This window comes from Dipodomys ordii, unplaced genomic scaffold (genome assembly GCF_000151885.1).
Source record: "Dipodomys ordii isolate 6190 unplaced genomic scaffold, Dord_2.0 Scaffold152, whole genome shotgun sequence".
Classification (NCBI taxonomy): domain Eukaryota; kingdom Metazoa; phylum Chordata; class Mammalia; order Rodentia; family Heteromyidae; genus Dipodomys; species Dipodomys ordii.
This window is the reverse complement of record NW_012267368.1, coordinates 2,848,594-2,866,556: the sequence shown is the minus strand read 5'-3', so window position 1 is coordinate 2,866,556 and position 17,963 is coordinate 2,848,594. Positions and strand designations below refer to the sequence as shown.

General features: G+C 41.2%; 1 protein-coding gene across 4 annotated transcripts in view; it reads right to left on the bottom strand.

Moving 5' to 3' along the window:
* Positions 1-17,963, bottom strand: part of LOC105997763 (cytochrome b5 reductase 4) — a 41,590-nt gene that overhangs the window by 16,679 nt on the left and 6,948 nt on the right. For 3 of the 4 annotated variants that reach the window (XM_013032282.1, XM_013032284.1, XM_013032285.1), the window contains exons 3-8: positions 13,437-13,537; positions 9,211-9,292; positions 5,970-5,999; positions 3,511-3,571; positions 1,576-1,633; positions 228-321 (exon numbers count right to left, since the gene is read on the bottom strand). In XM_013032282.1, coding sequence (XP_012887736.1) covers positions 228-321; positions 1,576-1,633; positions 3,511-3,571; positions 5,970-5,999; positions 9,211-9,292; positions 13,437-13,537 — 426 coding nt within the window. The remainder of the gene's footprint in view (positions 1-227; positions 322-1,575; positions 1,634-3,510; positions 3,572-5,969; positions 6,000-9,210; positions 9,293-13,436; positions 13,538-17,963) is intronic. The other variant, XM_013032283.1, reaches the window with a different exon arrangement.

Genomic DNA, 17,963 nt, shown 5'->3' with positions numbered 1-17,963 from the left:
TAATAGGATATAAAATAATATAGTCATCTAGCACCTAGATTATAGTTTTTTTTTTTTTTTTGTCGGTCGTGGGGCTTGAACTCTGGGCCTGGGCGTTGTCCCTCAGTTCTTCAACTCAAGGCAAGCGCTCTACCACTTGAGCTACAGCGCCACTTCCGCACCTAGATTTTATACCAAATAATAAACACAATTAAAGGCAACAACATTCTCATTAATAAGATACTTACCAATATGTATAAGATATGAATAATCCTTCATGATTGTTTCTGCTCTAAAGGAACCATCCTGATGATCAATGATTATTGATTCTAAACTGATATCCTTGAACAGAAAGCAAAGGTAGAGTTATTAAGAAGTAAAATTTCTCTAAAACTTGTACAAAACTATTTTTAGGGTGATCAATAGACGTTCTTAGGATACTGTTTTATGGACTCCCACACCATAATCCAGTTCTTCAAAGAACATATCACAACTTTCATTACATATTTGTTTGATATATACTTTACCCACTAACTCCTGAGTCATAAACTTTAGGGACTCCTTTAGAGCATTATTTGGTATCAACAGTGCCCGCTAAATAAACAAGGTGGCAAAAAAACAGAATCAGGGCAGAAATCAAGATACTTGTATTTGCTTATTTTCCTTTTGTACACCATGCACTGAACACATCACTTCCACACAGAACCTGTCCTTACACCTGCCCATCTTACTGCGTGATGTAGAGACTTGGGAAGCAGACAAGCACAGATGCCGCAGCCTGGGCTACAGTGGACAGAGGCAGTACATGCCTACAGAATGTTCAGTCCTGCTGTGAGTCAGAGGAACCCACTAGCTCAGATGTGGCTCTGCTACCACAGAAGGAGTAGCAATTCTCCAAAATTCCCAGCCGTCTAAACTTGTCTTTAAACACTATGTGGTTTTTAGTTACTGAACCACAACAGCTGTTGAAGGATGAGCTTGGCAATGTGAGTTAGGCATGTATTTGCTCAGTTTTCCAGTGGGGCTGTAAGCTGGTAAAAGCCAGGTCTCTCTGAATCTGGGTCATTACTAGATCCCTGACATCTAAGACAGTGTTGGATAAAAGGGGTTATTTACATAAACAAAAGAGAATCTCTCTGACTCGTTTCAAAGGGCATCTGACCACTATCTATGGTTTCACACATATTAAGCCATAGCAGTATATTCTCTCTAACCCAAACTTATATTCTGGAAATATATTCTTATGGTGAAGTTAATGTGATTCATTTTTGTCATTCATGTTTCAAAAAAACAATCATGGAAAAACACATAAAAACGTTCGAGTGTTTGAGGTAACACAAGGTTGGAGAGGTAAGAACATTCTTTCCAGGCAGCAGCCAGACTGCCTGAGCTCCAAATAATGCTACACCACAACCCACCATGGGACTCTGGGAAAATTACTGACATTTCTTGCTTCTCTATGAAGCAGGAATAACTTGGCATAGTTGTAGTGAGGAGCAAAGGAGTAAAACCAGGAAGGGAAGATGAACAGGCATGTGGCTAACATTTAGTGAGTATTACTTTTTTTTTCTTTCTGACTTTTAAAGAAATGCTTACCTTCTGTTTTGTGTATATGACGATGGTAACTGAAGAGTCTGTTTGGAACCAGTCGTAGCTATAAAGGTGAATAAATGACAAAGTTACTGACATATATTAAATCATCAAGTGATCAAGTGTGTAAAATTTACAGGGAGAAAAACTATATCTCACTAGGTTAAATTTTTCTAAGTTAAAAGTGGTCTTAACATGTTACCATCTTAATAGCTGAACATTATTTTCAAATTAAAACATACTTTTATGTATTTGAATAAAAAATATCATGGATAGCCAGGCACCAGTGGCTCATGCCCGTAATCCTAGCTACTCTGGAGGCTGAGATCTGAGGATCGCAGTTCAAAGCCAGGCTGGGCAGGAAAGTCCATAAGACTCTTATTATCTCCAATAAACCACCAGAAGTGACACTGTGGCTCAAGTGGTAGAGCACTTGCCTTGAGCTGAAGAGCTCAGGGACATCACCCAGGCCCAGAGTTCAAGCCCCACGACTGAAAAATAAAATCACAGATAAAGGATACTTTTTATAAAGGCTGTTCATCTTATTAAATCGTTCTTTGATCAGATTATAATAGAATACACATTGCTAGTTAAGGAAATCTGCAAGCTTATTAACTCCTTATCCCAAAGAAATTAACTCATCAAGGTTGTTTAATGGATCAACAATAAAGTTAAGGTAAAACTAAGACCTCTGTACTGTTTCTGCACTTAATACCTGCACATAGGCAACCATACCTAAAACTTGAAAAGGCATTCTTAGCCCCATGACTTACTAAAACTGTTCACAAAAAAACTGTGATCAAGTATAGAAAGATGCTCTGCTAGAATGGTATTGCAGTGGGGCTGAGGCAATAAGAGAAAGGGCAGAGAACAACTATAACACAAGTTTGTACCGCTTCACGTGGTGTTAACAGTTAAAGACAATTAGTATTCAGTTCCAGCTTAAAATAGTTCCACTTAAAATAGTGAATCGTGGTATGGTCATATGACAGAATGAAAAAAAAAGGTTGTACAGAGCATTTAATCACACAGGAGAGAACTCATACAATATGTTGTAATGTCAGTATTATAAAAGTAGAATAAGCTGGGCGCTGGTGGCTCACGCCTGTAATCCTAGTTACTCAGGAGGCTGAGATCTGAGGATCATGGTTAAAAGCCATCCTGGGCAGGAAAGTCTGTGAGACTCTTATCTCCAATAAACCACTAAAAAACCGGAAGCGGTGCTGTGGTTCAAGTGGTAGAGTGCTCGCCTTGAGCTGAAGAACGCAGGTACAGCCCCCAAGCCTAGAGTTCAAATCCCACAACCAAAAAAAAAAGTAGAATAATATGGAAATAGATACTATGTAAATCAAACTGGAAGAAGTAAGTCAAAATGTCAAGATACACATCTAAGATCAGTAGGATTATAAGTGTTGTGTTTTTTTTACTTTATAGTTCTTTGTATTTTTCCAAGTTTTCTATCAAGAATATATATTTTTAATAAATCATTTATAAAGGGTTATTTAAAAGGGATCAAACTTCTGTAGTTCCTGAAAACTGACTTTTTTTTTCCAGTCCTTGGATGTGAACTCAGGTCTTAGGTAGTGCTCTACCCAATTGAGCCACAGCTCCCCTTCTGGCTTTTTGTGGGTTTAATTGGAGCAAGGAGTCCCATGGACTTTTATATACAGGCTGGCTTCAAACTGCAATCCTCAGATTATCACGCTGCTGAGTGGCTAGGATTGCAGGCCTGAGCCACCGGCCCCCAGCTTCAAACTGACATTTATGGAAGAGTGCCTACTCCAGGGAAACGTGGCAAGTGAGGCACCACAGGACACATGTCAAGAAGTACCGATCAATAGGCAGCAATAAATCAGCCCCAAAGCTTTCTTGTCCTAAATGTTTGCATTTCTGTGTAAAACTGATAAAACTTTAAAAACGTAAAGTAAGGAAGGTGTCTACCTTGGAGAAGAGGGACTTTCCATGGCAGGCGCATCTGTCGCTGGCCTCTTCGGAAGCAAACCTTCACAAGGAAACACAAGTGACAGCCATAACTTACTTACACAGCACCTCAAAGCTTGTCTTTCCAGTTAACTTCTCACTGGGCTTTTACACAAAAGGACATAAGCGACAAATGAGCTACTCAAGGAACTTACATGACTTAAACTTACTCTTGGAGCCAGACCCAACTTCATGCCCTGCCCCTTGCTGCCCTTCCTCCAAAGTGAACCATTATTGAAACTTCTATTTAACACTAGGATTAGTACTTTTTAATTAGTGCATATTAACTACACATCATCATTAGTTCTTGCAATCATATAAAGAAATCATAAAATATATTCTTCTGGTCTGGACTTTGGGCCCAACATTATAGACTACAATTCTTTTATGATTGATAGCAATAAATCAAACCCAGAGCTTTTTAACCATGTTGTTAAAGCAACATGGTTTCAACACCACATATGTTAAAACACATGGTTACAACACAACAGTTGTTCAAACACATATTTTGTATCTGTAATTTGTCGCTTTTATTATTGAATATGATCATACTGCATTAATACACCATAATTTATGCACTCTCTTATTGATGGGGTTATTTCCAGCGGGGGAGTCAATTACACTCAGTGTGTCTCAGTGTGGGGGCATACTAGTTAACATTGTTACTACAGTGTTCCAGAGTTCCCGTTATTCCACTAACTCAGCAAGGTGGTGTTCTTTTCCCACTTTACTCATGCCTGCACAGGGTCCTCATCAACATAGCCCTCCACTGAAGCTCTGAGATATGAAAGAACTCTCCCTATAAGCATTAAGTATTTAATGTTTTATGCAGTTTGTACATATTGTCAGTTTATTTTTCCCAAGTATTGCTCCTAAATGACTAAAATTAAATGCATCCATTATATTGCTAGTTCTCAAACTATGCAGAAAAAAAATGAGTGGTGAGTTTCTGGTGATCTTAGAGATCTCCAATAGGAAGTCACCAATTATAATCTGAAGTTCATTGGCACGTGAGAGATTTTTTTCAGTCACAAAACCTTCTGCTTACAGCGTGCTTAGCAGCCATCACAGATGTACAACCAGCAAATGTCTTAGAGTGAGGCTAATAATGAGGCCTAAGGCTACACACCACTCCTTCTGCTTCCTTCTCCTCCCATGCAACTCTGCAAAGCAGATAAACTAAGGGAAGCCTCAGAGCTATAATAACCAGGCCAAAGCTGTGAATAAGCAGCAGTGGAGACAAAAAGAGAAATGCTTACTGTAAAACCATAGGTAACAAAACCCAGCACCACAAGAATTTATGACAAAAAGCAAGAAAAGGAAGTCTCATTATCTAAGATCTTGTTATTTCTCTTTTAGAAGTCTCAAAGTATGTTAATAAAAGGAAGTCTCATTATCTAAGATCTTGTTAATTCTCTTCTAAGTCTCAAAGTATGTTAATAAAACATGTACATGACAATCTAAAACTGTCTGTGAATTCTGCTTGGATTGTAACTGTCTGACTTGATTATGACGAGAAAATCTGGATTTAAGCTCAGTGTCAGTGCTTATCTTCAATAGTTACCAGAAAACCAGAAGTGGTGCTGAGGCTCAAAATGACAGAGTGCTAGCCTTGAGAAAAGAGTTCACAGTAGCACCCAGGCCCAGAGTTCACACCCCATGACCAACCAAAAAAAAACAAAAAACAAAAAAAACAAGACTTTGTTCTTCTCAGTAGCGATATAATTTGTTATAACGTACACACGGAAACTGTCTATCTCCTCAGCTAGTCCAAGCACTACTCTAGTACTAGAAATAGTGCAGGTTCTCCAGATATACTTGAGTGTAAACGAATAAACTTAGATTCAGGTAGGGAAAAAAGGCTCAGTGTCAGAGCTGTTGTCTTATACTGTTTCCTTTCTCTCAACCATCGGGAGAACACAAAAAGAATTTCCAGAAAATCTTTAGAAAAACTAAAGAGTATCGTGATAAAAACGTGTGATAAAAATGTAACTTGTTAGAACAAAATAACTTCTCTGCCACAGAATGTATCTTGATTTCAACACCTGCAAAGCAAGCTTATGCAACATCCTCCTGGGTAAAAGCAGGGTGAAGTAAAATAATTGAGCAAGCACAATAGGCTGAGAGTATATTCTGGCACCCAACACATGGTCTGACTTAATGATATATGTCCATTTGAAGAGATTGGGTCCTTACTGGAACTCAAAAGGAGTCTGTCCCCCTGTATGATCTAAGGGGCCATTGGAATGACAAAAGGCAGGCAGGTCACACATGGAAATAAATATATATAGACTTAGCAACATAAGATGTCCAGGAGCCAAATCTTAAGAGCCTCAGATACTTGCTGACATTTTTGTGACACACTCCTGTGTGAAAGCATGAGTCTGATTCACTGTTGATGACACAAGCACATCACTTACCATTTAAGACTCGCCTTTCCTCACGATAGTCTTAGAGTGATGAATGGCGGGGAGAGCGGGCAGGGAGAAGTCAGAAAAGAATAGATTAAGAAAATATCGGGATAGTTTACTGATATAACTGTAACAGCCCTTCAGTCTGGAAGGGTTTGTGTTTTGTTTTCTAAGTCTTGAGAACAGATATGAGGCTACTCAATTTAAATAAGTCAGCTTCATCTCTGAAGACTACCAAGACATTTCTCCATGTCAGTGTCTTTTCATTGAACTTTCCCACACTCTTTGGTCCTTTATTCCCCCTAATAAATTGGGTAATTTCTCTCCCTTTCTGCCCCCCCCCTCCACACACACATATACTACCCCCCACCCCAGAGATAAGGCAGAAGGCTTCAGGAATCCAGGCAGAAGCTCTACTACTGAGCCATGCTCCCTCAGTTCATTTCTTTGGCGGACATATAAACCCTGGACATATAAACCCCAAGTTTTTTCCAGGATATAAGATCAGTTAGGCTAAAGTAAACCAACTTCATTAGATTTTGCTCAATAAAATATACATGTTAATAATAGAAAGAATGATACTTAATTACTATTCTTTATTTGATAACGAATTGTTAATGAATGTATTAATACTTGAAAGTAAACATTATTGCAAATTTAAGCTGGCTGAAACTATGAAGTACATTAAGACATTCATGCACATATTCAAGGCAATTACCAGTGTTACAACCTAGAAAGAATTTCAGGATAGCAACAACTCACATCTGCATTTCTAAGGATGGCTTGTCTCACCTCTAAGCCATTTGGGGAGCTAATCAATGCTTTCCTAAGGCTATGGCATCAGCATCTCTCTAAAGTAAGCCCTCCTAGCTCACTCCCCATTGAGCCAGGTACCTGCACTTCAAAGGAAGGCATGCCTTACCTCTAGGCCTTGGAGTTGGGTGCACAGCCCCCATCTCTGGTCTAGGCACCAGGATGTCTACAAGAAATTATCTAGGCTCATCCACCTTACTTTACTTTGATGGCTAATTGCCTGGGTTACAACCACCAGAGTGGCCCCCCTATGGATCTTGCCTTCAAATACCCTGAGGTTATTTGACTTTACTGTGGTTCTTCACTGTTCTGATACAGTAGGGAGCAGTCCCCTGGCTAATAAAGATTCCTAGCCCAATTAACTGAGTGTTGGTGCCTCATTTCGCCCTGGGAAGTTGGGTTACAATAATACACCTGTAATTCCAGCACTCAGGAAGCTAAGGCAGAAGGATAATGAGTTCAAGGCCAGGTTGGTCCTGTTCACAGGATCAAGGGCTGAGATGGGGCTTGACAGTACATCGTATGCCTGGTGCTTTATCTGGATATGAATAATGAAGTTCTGCTATTTGTCTCCCCATATGATCTCAAATTCTTTGCTGAGCACTAATAACTGATTTGCACCTATGGGGATGTTGAAGGTTTCAGGTTGAAACGATGTTCTTCCATTTAAAGATATGCATACAGATTTAGTTACCAGATAGCCTGGGAAATCTGTAATGAAACTATTTAAATTCCTGGTTTGAGGTGCTGTATTTAATCCAAACTCTTATTCCAAACTTAAAGGTGGTATATTTGAATTCATACGGAGAATCAGCTATGACCTGCACCCCTAGACAGAAACTCCTTAAGCAACAAAGTGCTTAAGCTGTTTTCAGGAAAGGCTCCAGAATGCTACCAGGATGGGTTGATGCTGACTTCTTAAGAATGAACACATGCAAAACAGAACTCAACCTAAAGGAAAGGGGCAACCTGTGTAAGGTGTCGCATGTCTCTACGCCCTGAATGCCCTTCTTTCTCACCCAATCAGAAAGCTGCTTCTCCTCCCCCTCCTGTAACTCTCCTGCTACCAACTGATGGAGACAAAGCTCAACAGCTCCCAGCTGCTCTGCTGGCTTGACAGCATTTCCTAGCTTTTGCGTTTTATAAAAATCCAGTGCTATTGTGCTGGCTGACACATGCATCAGGCAGCAAGTCTTTATAGAAGACCTTCATTTTTTTTGTCGGTCGTGGGGCTTGAATGCTGGGCCTAGGTGCTGTCCCTCAGCTCTTCAGCTCAGAGTTAGCACTCTACCACATGAGCCACAGCACCACTTCCAGTTTTCCGGTGGTTAACTGGAGATAAGAGTCTCACAGGCTTTCCTGCCTGGGCTGGCTTGGAACCTGATCCTCAGATCTCAGCCTCCTGAGTAGCTAGGATTACAGGTGTGAGCCACCAGCACCCAGCTATAGGAGGCCTTCTCTTTCCTCTCCCCATCGCCCTGTAAACTAGATCAAGACAGTCAAGACACTATAGTCCAACATCTCTCTGTCATCTCTCTTCCCATTTCACTGATCAAACACCCTGGAAAATCCAGGCCATACACAGAGGTCTCTGTTCCAACTTTCTGCCTTTTATGGACCCACCACCCTGTCTTCCATTCCAGTGTGAACATGAAAATGTCTGAGTGGCTCCAAGATCCTGTATCTATAAAGGGTTTGGGAACATTGGATTCAAAGCTAGCTTTGATTTCTGCTTCTACTTGGCCTTTTATCAAAATCTTGGGATGCCCTTATGAATTAATCAGCTCATTTTTAAAATGGGGTTGTATGAGATGAAGCTTTCTGAGGATTACTTCTCTTTTATTTCTAGAGAGTTAGGAAGAAAACAAAAAGTACTCTACTAATTTCACCTCTCCTGTGGGACACACTGTGGAACCTAGCATACTTCCTGATCACAGCAGAACACATGATCTTTACTGCTGGATTGTGAAGACACACAACAATGGAGGAAAAGGAAAGGTAGTCATTTACAAATTTTACTTAGGATCCTTCCTATCTCCTGCTGGCACTGGATCAGTGAAAGGAAGACAGTGAAAACATAAAAGGGGTTGGTTCAAATCATAGGTTAGTTCAAAAGAACTTCCAAACACTAATGTTTAAATGTGTTAACTTTTGGCATATATAACACTGCTTATCTGTAGCAACAAAAAGAAGTTTCCTCATCACCCCTCATACTTCTTGTGTACTCCTAGCCCACGAATCACTGCATAGGCTAGGAAACTGAGACTCAGAGGGGAAAACTGGCCCAAAGATCACAGGACTATCAGGCCATGGAGATAAGGTTCAACTCTAGCTTCAAGCCCCAGTCACACATATTTGCGCACACATACGCGCACACATACAGTACTTATGTGTCACACTCAGTAATGCCAGTTTAGCACCAGCTCCACTTACTTACCTTTCAGAGCAGTGAGCTTCACTGCCATCCTGCCAACCAGGCATTCCTTCAGCATGGATTCATAATTGACCCAACGGTGAACCTGGGATGAAGATAAATGGGCAGACAAGCAATGTGACTAACTCAATAGGCCATTCCTACTGACCTGTGAGCAAAACTAAACAAAACCTTCTTAAACCACTCTGAAGCTGATTCAATTAACCAGAAAGGAGAGGAAATTGGCAAGCACAGAGACCATGGAGGGCTCATCCTTAGAGACCGCTGGCACACTCAAAGTCTGCTCCCTGGTGTACAGTTAACTTCATAATGCAGTGATGCTGTATTTGGCAATGGATAAATCTACTGGCCAAAATCTTAGTATTAGCCAAAACAGGAGCCTCAAATGATATTAACGATCATTATATTTCTTACCATCATAAATTCATGGCTGGAATTTAAAAATATTCTTCACAAAGTTGAAAAAAAAAGTAATTTACTTAAATCTGATTCTCTAACTGTCTTATCTATAATCTCTGTGTTAAAACAGAAAACCTCTTAAATAGTGATGGCGATCCTGAAGAAAGATATATAAGTAATCTATTGGTTTGCAAATGAATGGAGCTTTTCTCCAGAAAGGCTGTTTATCATTCCTGAAACTCATAAATAAGCCACTTTTTCAGACCTGGGTATTTAAACATTTTCTTAAAATGTTCATTTTCTTACAATTTTTTTCTTTTTCTTTTTTTTGGTTGGTCATAGGGCTTGAACTCTGGGCCTGGATGCTGTTCCTCAGCTCTTCAGCTCAAAGCTAGCACTCTACCACCTCAGCTACAGCACCACTTCTGGTTTTCTGGTAGTTTATTGGAGATAAAGAGTTTCATGGACTTTCCTGCCCGGGCTGGCTTTGAACCACGATCCTCAGATCTCAGCCTCCTGAGTAGCTAGGATTACAGGTGTTCTTAAAATTTCTTAAAATGTTCATTTTCTTAAAATTTTCTTAAAAAATGAACAAAGCAAGATCATTCATTCTAGGGTAACAACTGGTAGTACTGTCATATAGTGCTGAGGGGAATTAAATTTAAACATTCCTGGAAGTCACCTTCTCAATAAGCATTACGTCTTAAAATATATAGCTAAATCACTCAGACTTGGAAATTTGTCTGAGAAGATATCTGCATACACACAAAGATACAAGTTACCAGGCTATTCATATCATAGCATGGTTTAATTAGCAAAAAACTAGAAAAATACAAAAGTGAAAATATCAATAAAGGAAAATCTTAATATGCTATCTTGTCAAATAATATATAAACAAAAACAATAAAATAATCAGGTCAAATGATATCAATATAAAAATCTTTGATATATTAAATACATAACAAAAACAAGTACATTTCCTAGGATAAACTGACATTTCACTTTCCAAATATCTAGGGAGAATCACTGAGATGTGAGTGTGTGCCTCTGGAGGTGGAGAGATGGGAAGGGGGTCGGAAGACAAAGGAGGAAGGTATTGAAGAAGGCCAAGGAACTCATGGGGTTATAAATACATGGGAATGCTCAGAAGCAGCAGGCACTTAAATTCTCCCAAAGCAGAATAGCTACCCTGACATGCTCTAAGGCCTCAAATGCCAGGCAGATAACTAAATTTATCCCACTGCCAGTAGTGAGCCACTGAGAATTGTAACAATGTGTAAAAAAAATGTCATCTTCCAGAAAACAAATCTAGCTCACATGTTTCCTAAATCAGTACTTAAGATGAAAACAACTGGACAGTATTGAGATCTGAGATCTGAGGATCACAGTTCAAAGCCAGTCCAGGCCAGAAAGTCCGTAAGATTCTTATCTCCAAATAACCACCAGGAAACTGGAAGTATGAATCAAAGTAGTAGAGACTAGCCATGAGCAAAAAAGCTCAGGGACAACACATAGGCCCTGAGTTCAAGCCACATGCCTGCAAAAAAAAAAAAAAAGGGAGATGAAAAAAAGAGCAGAGTTAGAGAGAGTAATGATGACCTGAATTAGGCAACAGAAAGGAAGAAAAGGTGTCATGTGTGAGACACCACATTGGAATCAGCCAGAGACTGATACCAGGGCATTATGGGAAATGAAGATTACTTCAAGCCCTACCTATAGATGCAGACAGGAAAAAAGTGAAAATTGGTACTGAAGATATACTAGAGTGAAATGCTAATAGGTAAGTGGATTGCTCATGATGTATTTGGAAATACAAGAGGTCAAAGACCATCTGAGATGTAGTAGGACAATAAAAAGAGTATCAAGTTATCAAATTGGGTATGCTTTGTAGACTTCAAATATGGGGGATATGCAAAGTTTTACAAGCCAGGTGCCAGCAGCTCACTCTTTTAGTCTTAACTACTTAGGAGGCTGAAATCTGAAGACAGCAGTTTGAAGCCAGCATGGGCAGGAAAGTCCATGAAACTCTCATCGTCAATTAACCATGAAAGGAAAGTCAGATGTGGAGCTGTGACTAAAGTGTAGGGCACTAACTTTAACACAAAAGCTCAGATACAGTGCCAAGTCCCTGAGTGCAAGCCCCAGAGCCAGCACAAAAAGGAAAAAGTTTTACAATGAAAGACTCAAGAGGCTTCACCACAATCTCCAGAACATAGCTGTTTACTTCCACAGAGAATAAGAGTCATAAATAATTTAAGCTCTGGTCTCATTATAGCCCAGGGAAATGCAGCACACAATAACTAAAGTGTGTTGTTTCATGGATGCCATGACTTCTCCCAAACAAGTCTTCCTTCAACAAGGCCCAAATAAACTCAGAACACTGAGGAATATCAACAAGATTACATTTTAATGCAGATTCTTCTTACAGGAGAGATTCAACATCAAAGGTTACAGAGCACATATAAGAGGGAAAAATATGTGGAGGACCTTTCAGGCAAAAGTTCCTAAACTTTTCTAGCAGGCTTGGATTGCTAGGTAATGACAAATCACAAATGATAACAGGAAGCTGCCTTTTAAAAAGCAGTAAGGATGCTGGGCACTGGTGGCTCACACCTGTAATCCTAGCTACTCAGGAGGGTGAGATCTGAGGGTTGCAGTTCAAAGCCAGCCTGGGCAAGGAAGGTCATGAGACTCTACAATTAACTACCTAAAAACCGGAAGTGGAGCTGTGACTGCAAGTGGTAGAAGTTCAGGGACAGAGACCATGCCCTGAGTTCAAGCCCCACGACCAACAATAACAACACAAAACAGTAAGAACGCTGACAGAAGAATGCCATTATGACAATATGTAAAGATGATTTTTCTCCAATCCACAAGGAATATTAACAGCAAAAAAAGTTCTATACTTAGACACATCTAAGGACTTTTAAATACAAAATAAGTTATATTTCTGGAAACCTGGTTAAATAAAACCTTACTAAATGAGAAAATAGAATATAAATAACCAAGATAGAGCTGATCAGAAACAATGTAAACCAATAAATACATACAACTCAATTTGATTCAGGTATCTTGTACTGAATCCAGTACTCTCACCTAATTAATTAGTACTAAAATACAAAATAAGATATGCTACACATAGGCAAATTTCACTGCTTCTGACCATTGTAAAAGATCATAGAATAACAACATAGCAAATATAGTAATCAAAGCTATACATTCTGTATAGCTTTTAAAAAGAGTAAAAGCTAATCCTGAGGCAAACAGCATAAGATTACTAATTCAATTATCTGTTGAGACAGCCACACAGAATCTCTCCTTTTAGTCTGGTAAAAAATGACTTTTTTGTGTATTAATCAACCTCATCCTATCCCTATATGATACACAGATTCAGCACAATGATGCAGGCATTGTATGTGTAGCAATTCACAAATGTACAAAGACCAAGAACTTTGAAGCCAAGCTAACTGTTTAAAAACATTCAGCAAATTGGTGGCAGACTCCAGCATTCCTTCCAATCACCACTACTTTCCGGAAGTCAATTCTCATCATTATTAAAATTAATCATGACTTAGTAAGCACTTGCCAGCAGGGGAAGGCAAACAGCAGGCCAACAATTTGAAACCATCTCTAGTTTTGAATGATTCAAAAGCAAACTAAATGAACAGCTGCTACTTGTGAACATCTGCCTACATTTCACAATTTGAACCATACATCTGAAATTTATGCAACTATTTGCTTTCTTTCTATAAATGTCACTTGGCTCAATCTATGAGCACTCTTCCACTGTAGTAAGCCAATTCCTTAAATTATAACTTTCAGTCCCTCACCTGATCGAAAAGATCGGTGCCATCCGCTCCCGCTGCTCTCATGAGCTCCTCTTCTCCACCAGGGTGATACTCCATGTACGGGCTGACGTTATAAACATACCCTGTTCAAAGCAAGGGAAATTGTACTCCAGTGAACTTCTTAAAAACTGCAAAAGCTGCAACTTTAAGTACCAGTAAACTATTCCCAATCAATTTTACTGAATTAATTGCTATTTCCAAGTATCAAGAGCTATAAAGAAACCAAAGTTCCACTGTGCTTGTAAGGTCACAAGTTAACCTGTCAGTTGAGGGGCTGGGCAGGTACCTGAGACCCCACAGTCAGAGGCAGAAAACATGGGAGCCTTCACATTCCAGAAGTACACATTGATGTCTACATCAATGCTGCAGGCCCATCAATGCTGAAGGCCCACTTTGTCACACATGACCCAGCAAGGAAACAGTCACTTGAAGAACCTGTACGCACTGGAAGATGATATAGAGGCAAAGATGGAGCAGTACAGCGCACCTCTCACCCGAATGAGGAGCTGGGCTCAACAACATAAAGTCAGAGGGGCCCACACCAGTAGTGATGGAAGGCTGGGACCAACCCCAGCACTGCTATATGGGCAGGGTTGCTGGTTACTGGTGGAGAAAAGGCGGATGCCACTAATAGGGCACACATCCCAGCAGCCTGTGATGCGAATTCAAGCCTGCACATACCTGACCTGAGTTTGGGAGTTTTAGCAGGTCTTAGAAGACATCCAGAAATGAATCATGGTCAGTGTTGTCATCACTTTTTTCCTGTCCACTCTTTACCTACTCTCCATCCAATGCCCTGTCCTCCAAGGCTGGACCTCTGAAGCTGGCAAAGGTGAAAGTGGGGTATAGCTGCAGTGTGGACTGGGGCTTTGGCATGTAAAGTACTAGCTTTCAACAGAAAGGAGTCTTGCGGGGAAGGAGGGGGAACCAAGGGTGAAAAAAATTATCAATAAAATGACTTAAAGCCAGGCACTGTTGGCTCACCCCTGTAGTCCTAGCTACTCGGGAGGCTGAGAGCTGAAGACCATGGTTCAAAGCCAGCCCCAGCAGAATAAGCCTCATGAGACTCCAATTAACCACTCAAAAACCAGAAGTGACACTGTGGCTCAAAGTTGTAGAGTACTAGCCTTGGGCAAAAGTATCAGTCTGGAAGGCTGTGGGTGTTTCAGAGCTCAGGGACAGCACTCAGGCCCTGAGTTCAAGCCCCACATCTGCAAAAAGAAAGAGAGAGAGAGAGAGAACTTTCAAACAACAACAGAACTGTTTTTCTTAATACTGAAGACTGTTTCCTGTTTACATGATGGCATCTATGAATTTAAATCATCTTAAAATGTTCATCATAATGAGTTTGGAAGGAAGGAGGCTGGATTTGAGACCTATGAAAAGTACTACAATTTTTCTACCAACTTAATTTTAGAAAATAACAAGCCAGTCCCAGAGTTCTTCACGAAACTGCTTAGAAGCAAGCACAAGGAATCTACAAAACTACTTTTCAGCAGGCATCCAAAGAAGAGTTTAAGAAAAACTAGCTGGGCCCCACCCTACCTCTCTCCTTGCCCATCAAAATTTAGGGCTTTTTCCAGTCTTTAATTTTTCAAACCACAAATGAGCGTTAACAATTAGGATCACATGGTTCCTAGTAGGCTTTTTATGACAGAGGATGTGTTCCGAACGAGATCCAAACATCCTCTATAGTCAAGTCTTGAGCAGAGCTGTAGAGTTTCTCAAGAATAAGATCTCTAACACACATTAGCATCTGGGACAGAAACTGCATGTGGTTCAACCACCGGCGTTCTGGGGTATGTGAAGAGCTGACTGTGTCAGCATACAAAACCTGAAATACCCACAGCCCTCCAGATGGATGCTTAGTCTTTCACCACATTCCTTCCTTCCTGACTGGATCACCGGAACCAGAGCACACCCCACTCTCCTCAGATGGACAACACTACCACGTTCATAAATCCCGCATGGCAAGTCGTGACTGTAAGGTCTGTACCTGGATGGCGAGCAGACTCCACCCTCCTCGCATCAAAGTCTCCGCCCAGTACCTGCATTACCTAGGCAACTGGCACACCTGGAAGAGGTCACATCTGCTGAATTTGATGTGGCCACACCTTTCTCTGCTCATACCCTGGATAAGGCCTCGCCCAGGCCCAGATGCTCTCTCTCCCAGCTCTCTCTCTTTCTCTTTCCCAGCTCTCTCTTTTCTTTCCCAGCTCTTTCCCAGCTCTCTTCTCTTTCCCAGCTCTCTTTCCCAGGCCCTTCCCAGCCACATGGAGGGCCAACATGGCCTGGTGCCAGCCAGAACGATGAATAAACCTACCCCTTACCTGAATACACATGTGTGGTCCTGTCCTTACTTGGCTACCTCTTTTTAAAAAACTAACATAAATGGTGCCAAAACCCGGGAAGGGCTTAAAGTCAGGATAGGTGGGATTCCTCTCTGTTTTTTTTTCTTTTTGTTTTTTGTTTTTGTGTTTTCCCTTTTTTGCTCTGAGGAATACCCATAGTTCTGACGGCCTTTTTGCGAACTGGTCTGTCTGCTGCAGACAAAGCGCATCAATACCACTGCTGGCCTCTACATCCACCTCCACGCTTCTACATTTTGGTGAGTGAACTACTCTCTAAGTGTTCTCTGCCGCTCAGTCTCTCTTCAGACGTGGTACCACGCCGGAGAACCTGCTAGGCCTTTAACTGAAATGCCGGTCACCAGGACGTTTGACTCTGGTTGCTTAGTTACTCCTCCCTAGAGGGCTTGGTGGCAAGTTGGGACACCGCTTCCATGCGATAAGCCCTCCTTCACTCACAAATTTTTTCTCTCCTATGCCTTTAATGGGGTGCTATGTGTCACTCCAGTGCCGTGAAACCCCTCTGAAATGCCTCCTGCACTCCCTGGAAAGCCAGAGCACCTAATTTTTTGCTGTTTTTCAGATTTAGACAATTTTTGCCTCTGCAATGGTACATGGGTAGAAGTCTGTTTACTTTTAGGCTCTCCCTGCTAATCATGTTCAACTTTCTCTCCTTTTTTCTACAACTTTTTGTCTTGTGCCCTGAAGAGTGTGACACAGGCTGGGTCCCAGGGACCCCCCTCTAGGTTCTCTCCCAAAGGCTAGCCAAACTAGGCTTGATCTATTTGTTCAGGGTTTCTGTGCATTTTTTTTCAGAAATTTGCCATCTTGAGTTCGCCATCTTGGCCACATGGTGGGTTAAGGGGTTTGCCCCATCTGACCCATACCCTTCCACCAAGCTTACTACTCCTCCATCCATCTATTCTAATGTACCTTGCTAACAACTTGCTCTTTTCACAGACCCTGGCTGGTAGCTGAGGCCCAATCATCTGATGTGCTTTGTTAGCAAAGATGTCTAAACATTGTTGTCAAAATTTTAGGTTTTGAGTTTTGCCTTTTTCGTTTTGTGTTGTGTATTCTAGTACTGACTGCGTGATTCTAAAATATTGGGCATATCTATGCTAAGATTCTCACATCTAACCAGTTTTGTCATTGCAGAATATTTCTTGGCCAATTCTTGATAAGGACCAGGTAAGCTCTATTCCATTTGATCTCCTTGTTGCTTTAATTGGAAATAATAAAGGGTTTTCGTGGCAAAGATTGCAATTCAAAGACAGCCCAAGCTGAAAAATCCCTAAGACTCCATCTCCCAACTAACCTGTAAAGAGCCAGGCTGGAAGCATGGCTCAAGTCTCTTATTTTGAACTAGCAAACACTGAAAGTGGTACTATAACTCAAAGTGGTTCAGTGCTAGCCTTGAGCAGAAGTGCTCAAGGATAGTGCCCTGGCCTTGAGTTCAATCCTCCTTGAATACCAACTGGGACAAGCCATCCCAGCAACAAGCACCTAGACTCAGCCAGTCTGGGGAACAAGGGACCATGGAGAGGAGTAAGAGATGATGTCACATCAGCTACTTTGTGCCTGCCCTTTCCAAATTAACCAGAGCCGGAGGTCAATAGAAGTAAGAAACCTGCCCATCTAGTGTCCATACCTGTCTACCTATTAACTGAACAGGAATTTATATTCTTGCCTTTGTCACCTGACTTCTCCTATACCTAGTCACCAGATGTCAGAAGTAGCTAGGGACATTTCTACCAACATTTTTCAGCCCCAAGTCCTTCCTCTTGCCATTTATTTGCTCTCTAGTATTTTTTTTTCCAGCCCCTCAATGCCCCATGAGACTTCTCCAGACTTCATCTAAGGACTCACGCCACCAAAGGACAGCTGCTGCTAGCTGCCTTCTCTGGGAGGGGTCCAAATTCTAGCCTTTTACCCCTATTGTCGATGCTCCTTGTCAGCAGGAAGTAGCCAGAGAGAATCTGCGCCCTATTTCATGATTATTAAAAGGCTGGAATGTAAGGTCCTCTCCTGGATGGCGAGCAGACTCCACCCTCCTCGCAGCAAAGTCTCCGCCCAGTACCTGCATTACCTAGGCAACTGGCACACCTGGAAGAGGTCACATCTGCATCCGCTGAGGTCACATCTGAATCTGATGTGGCCA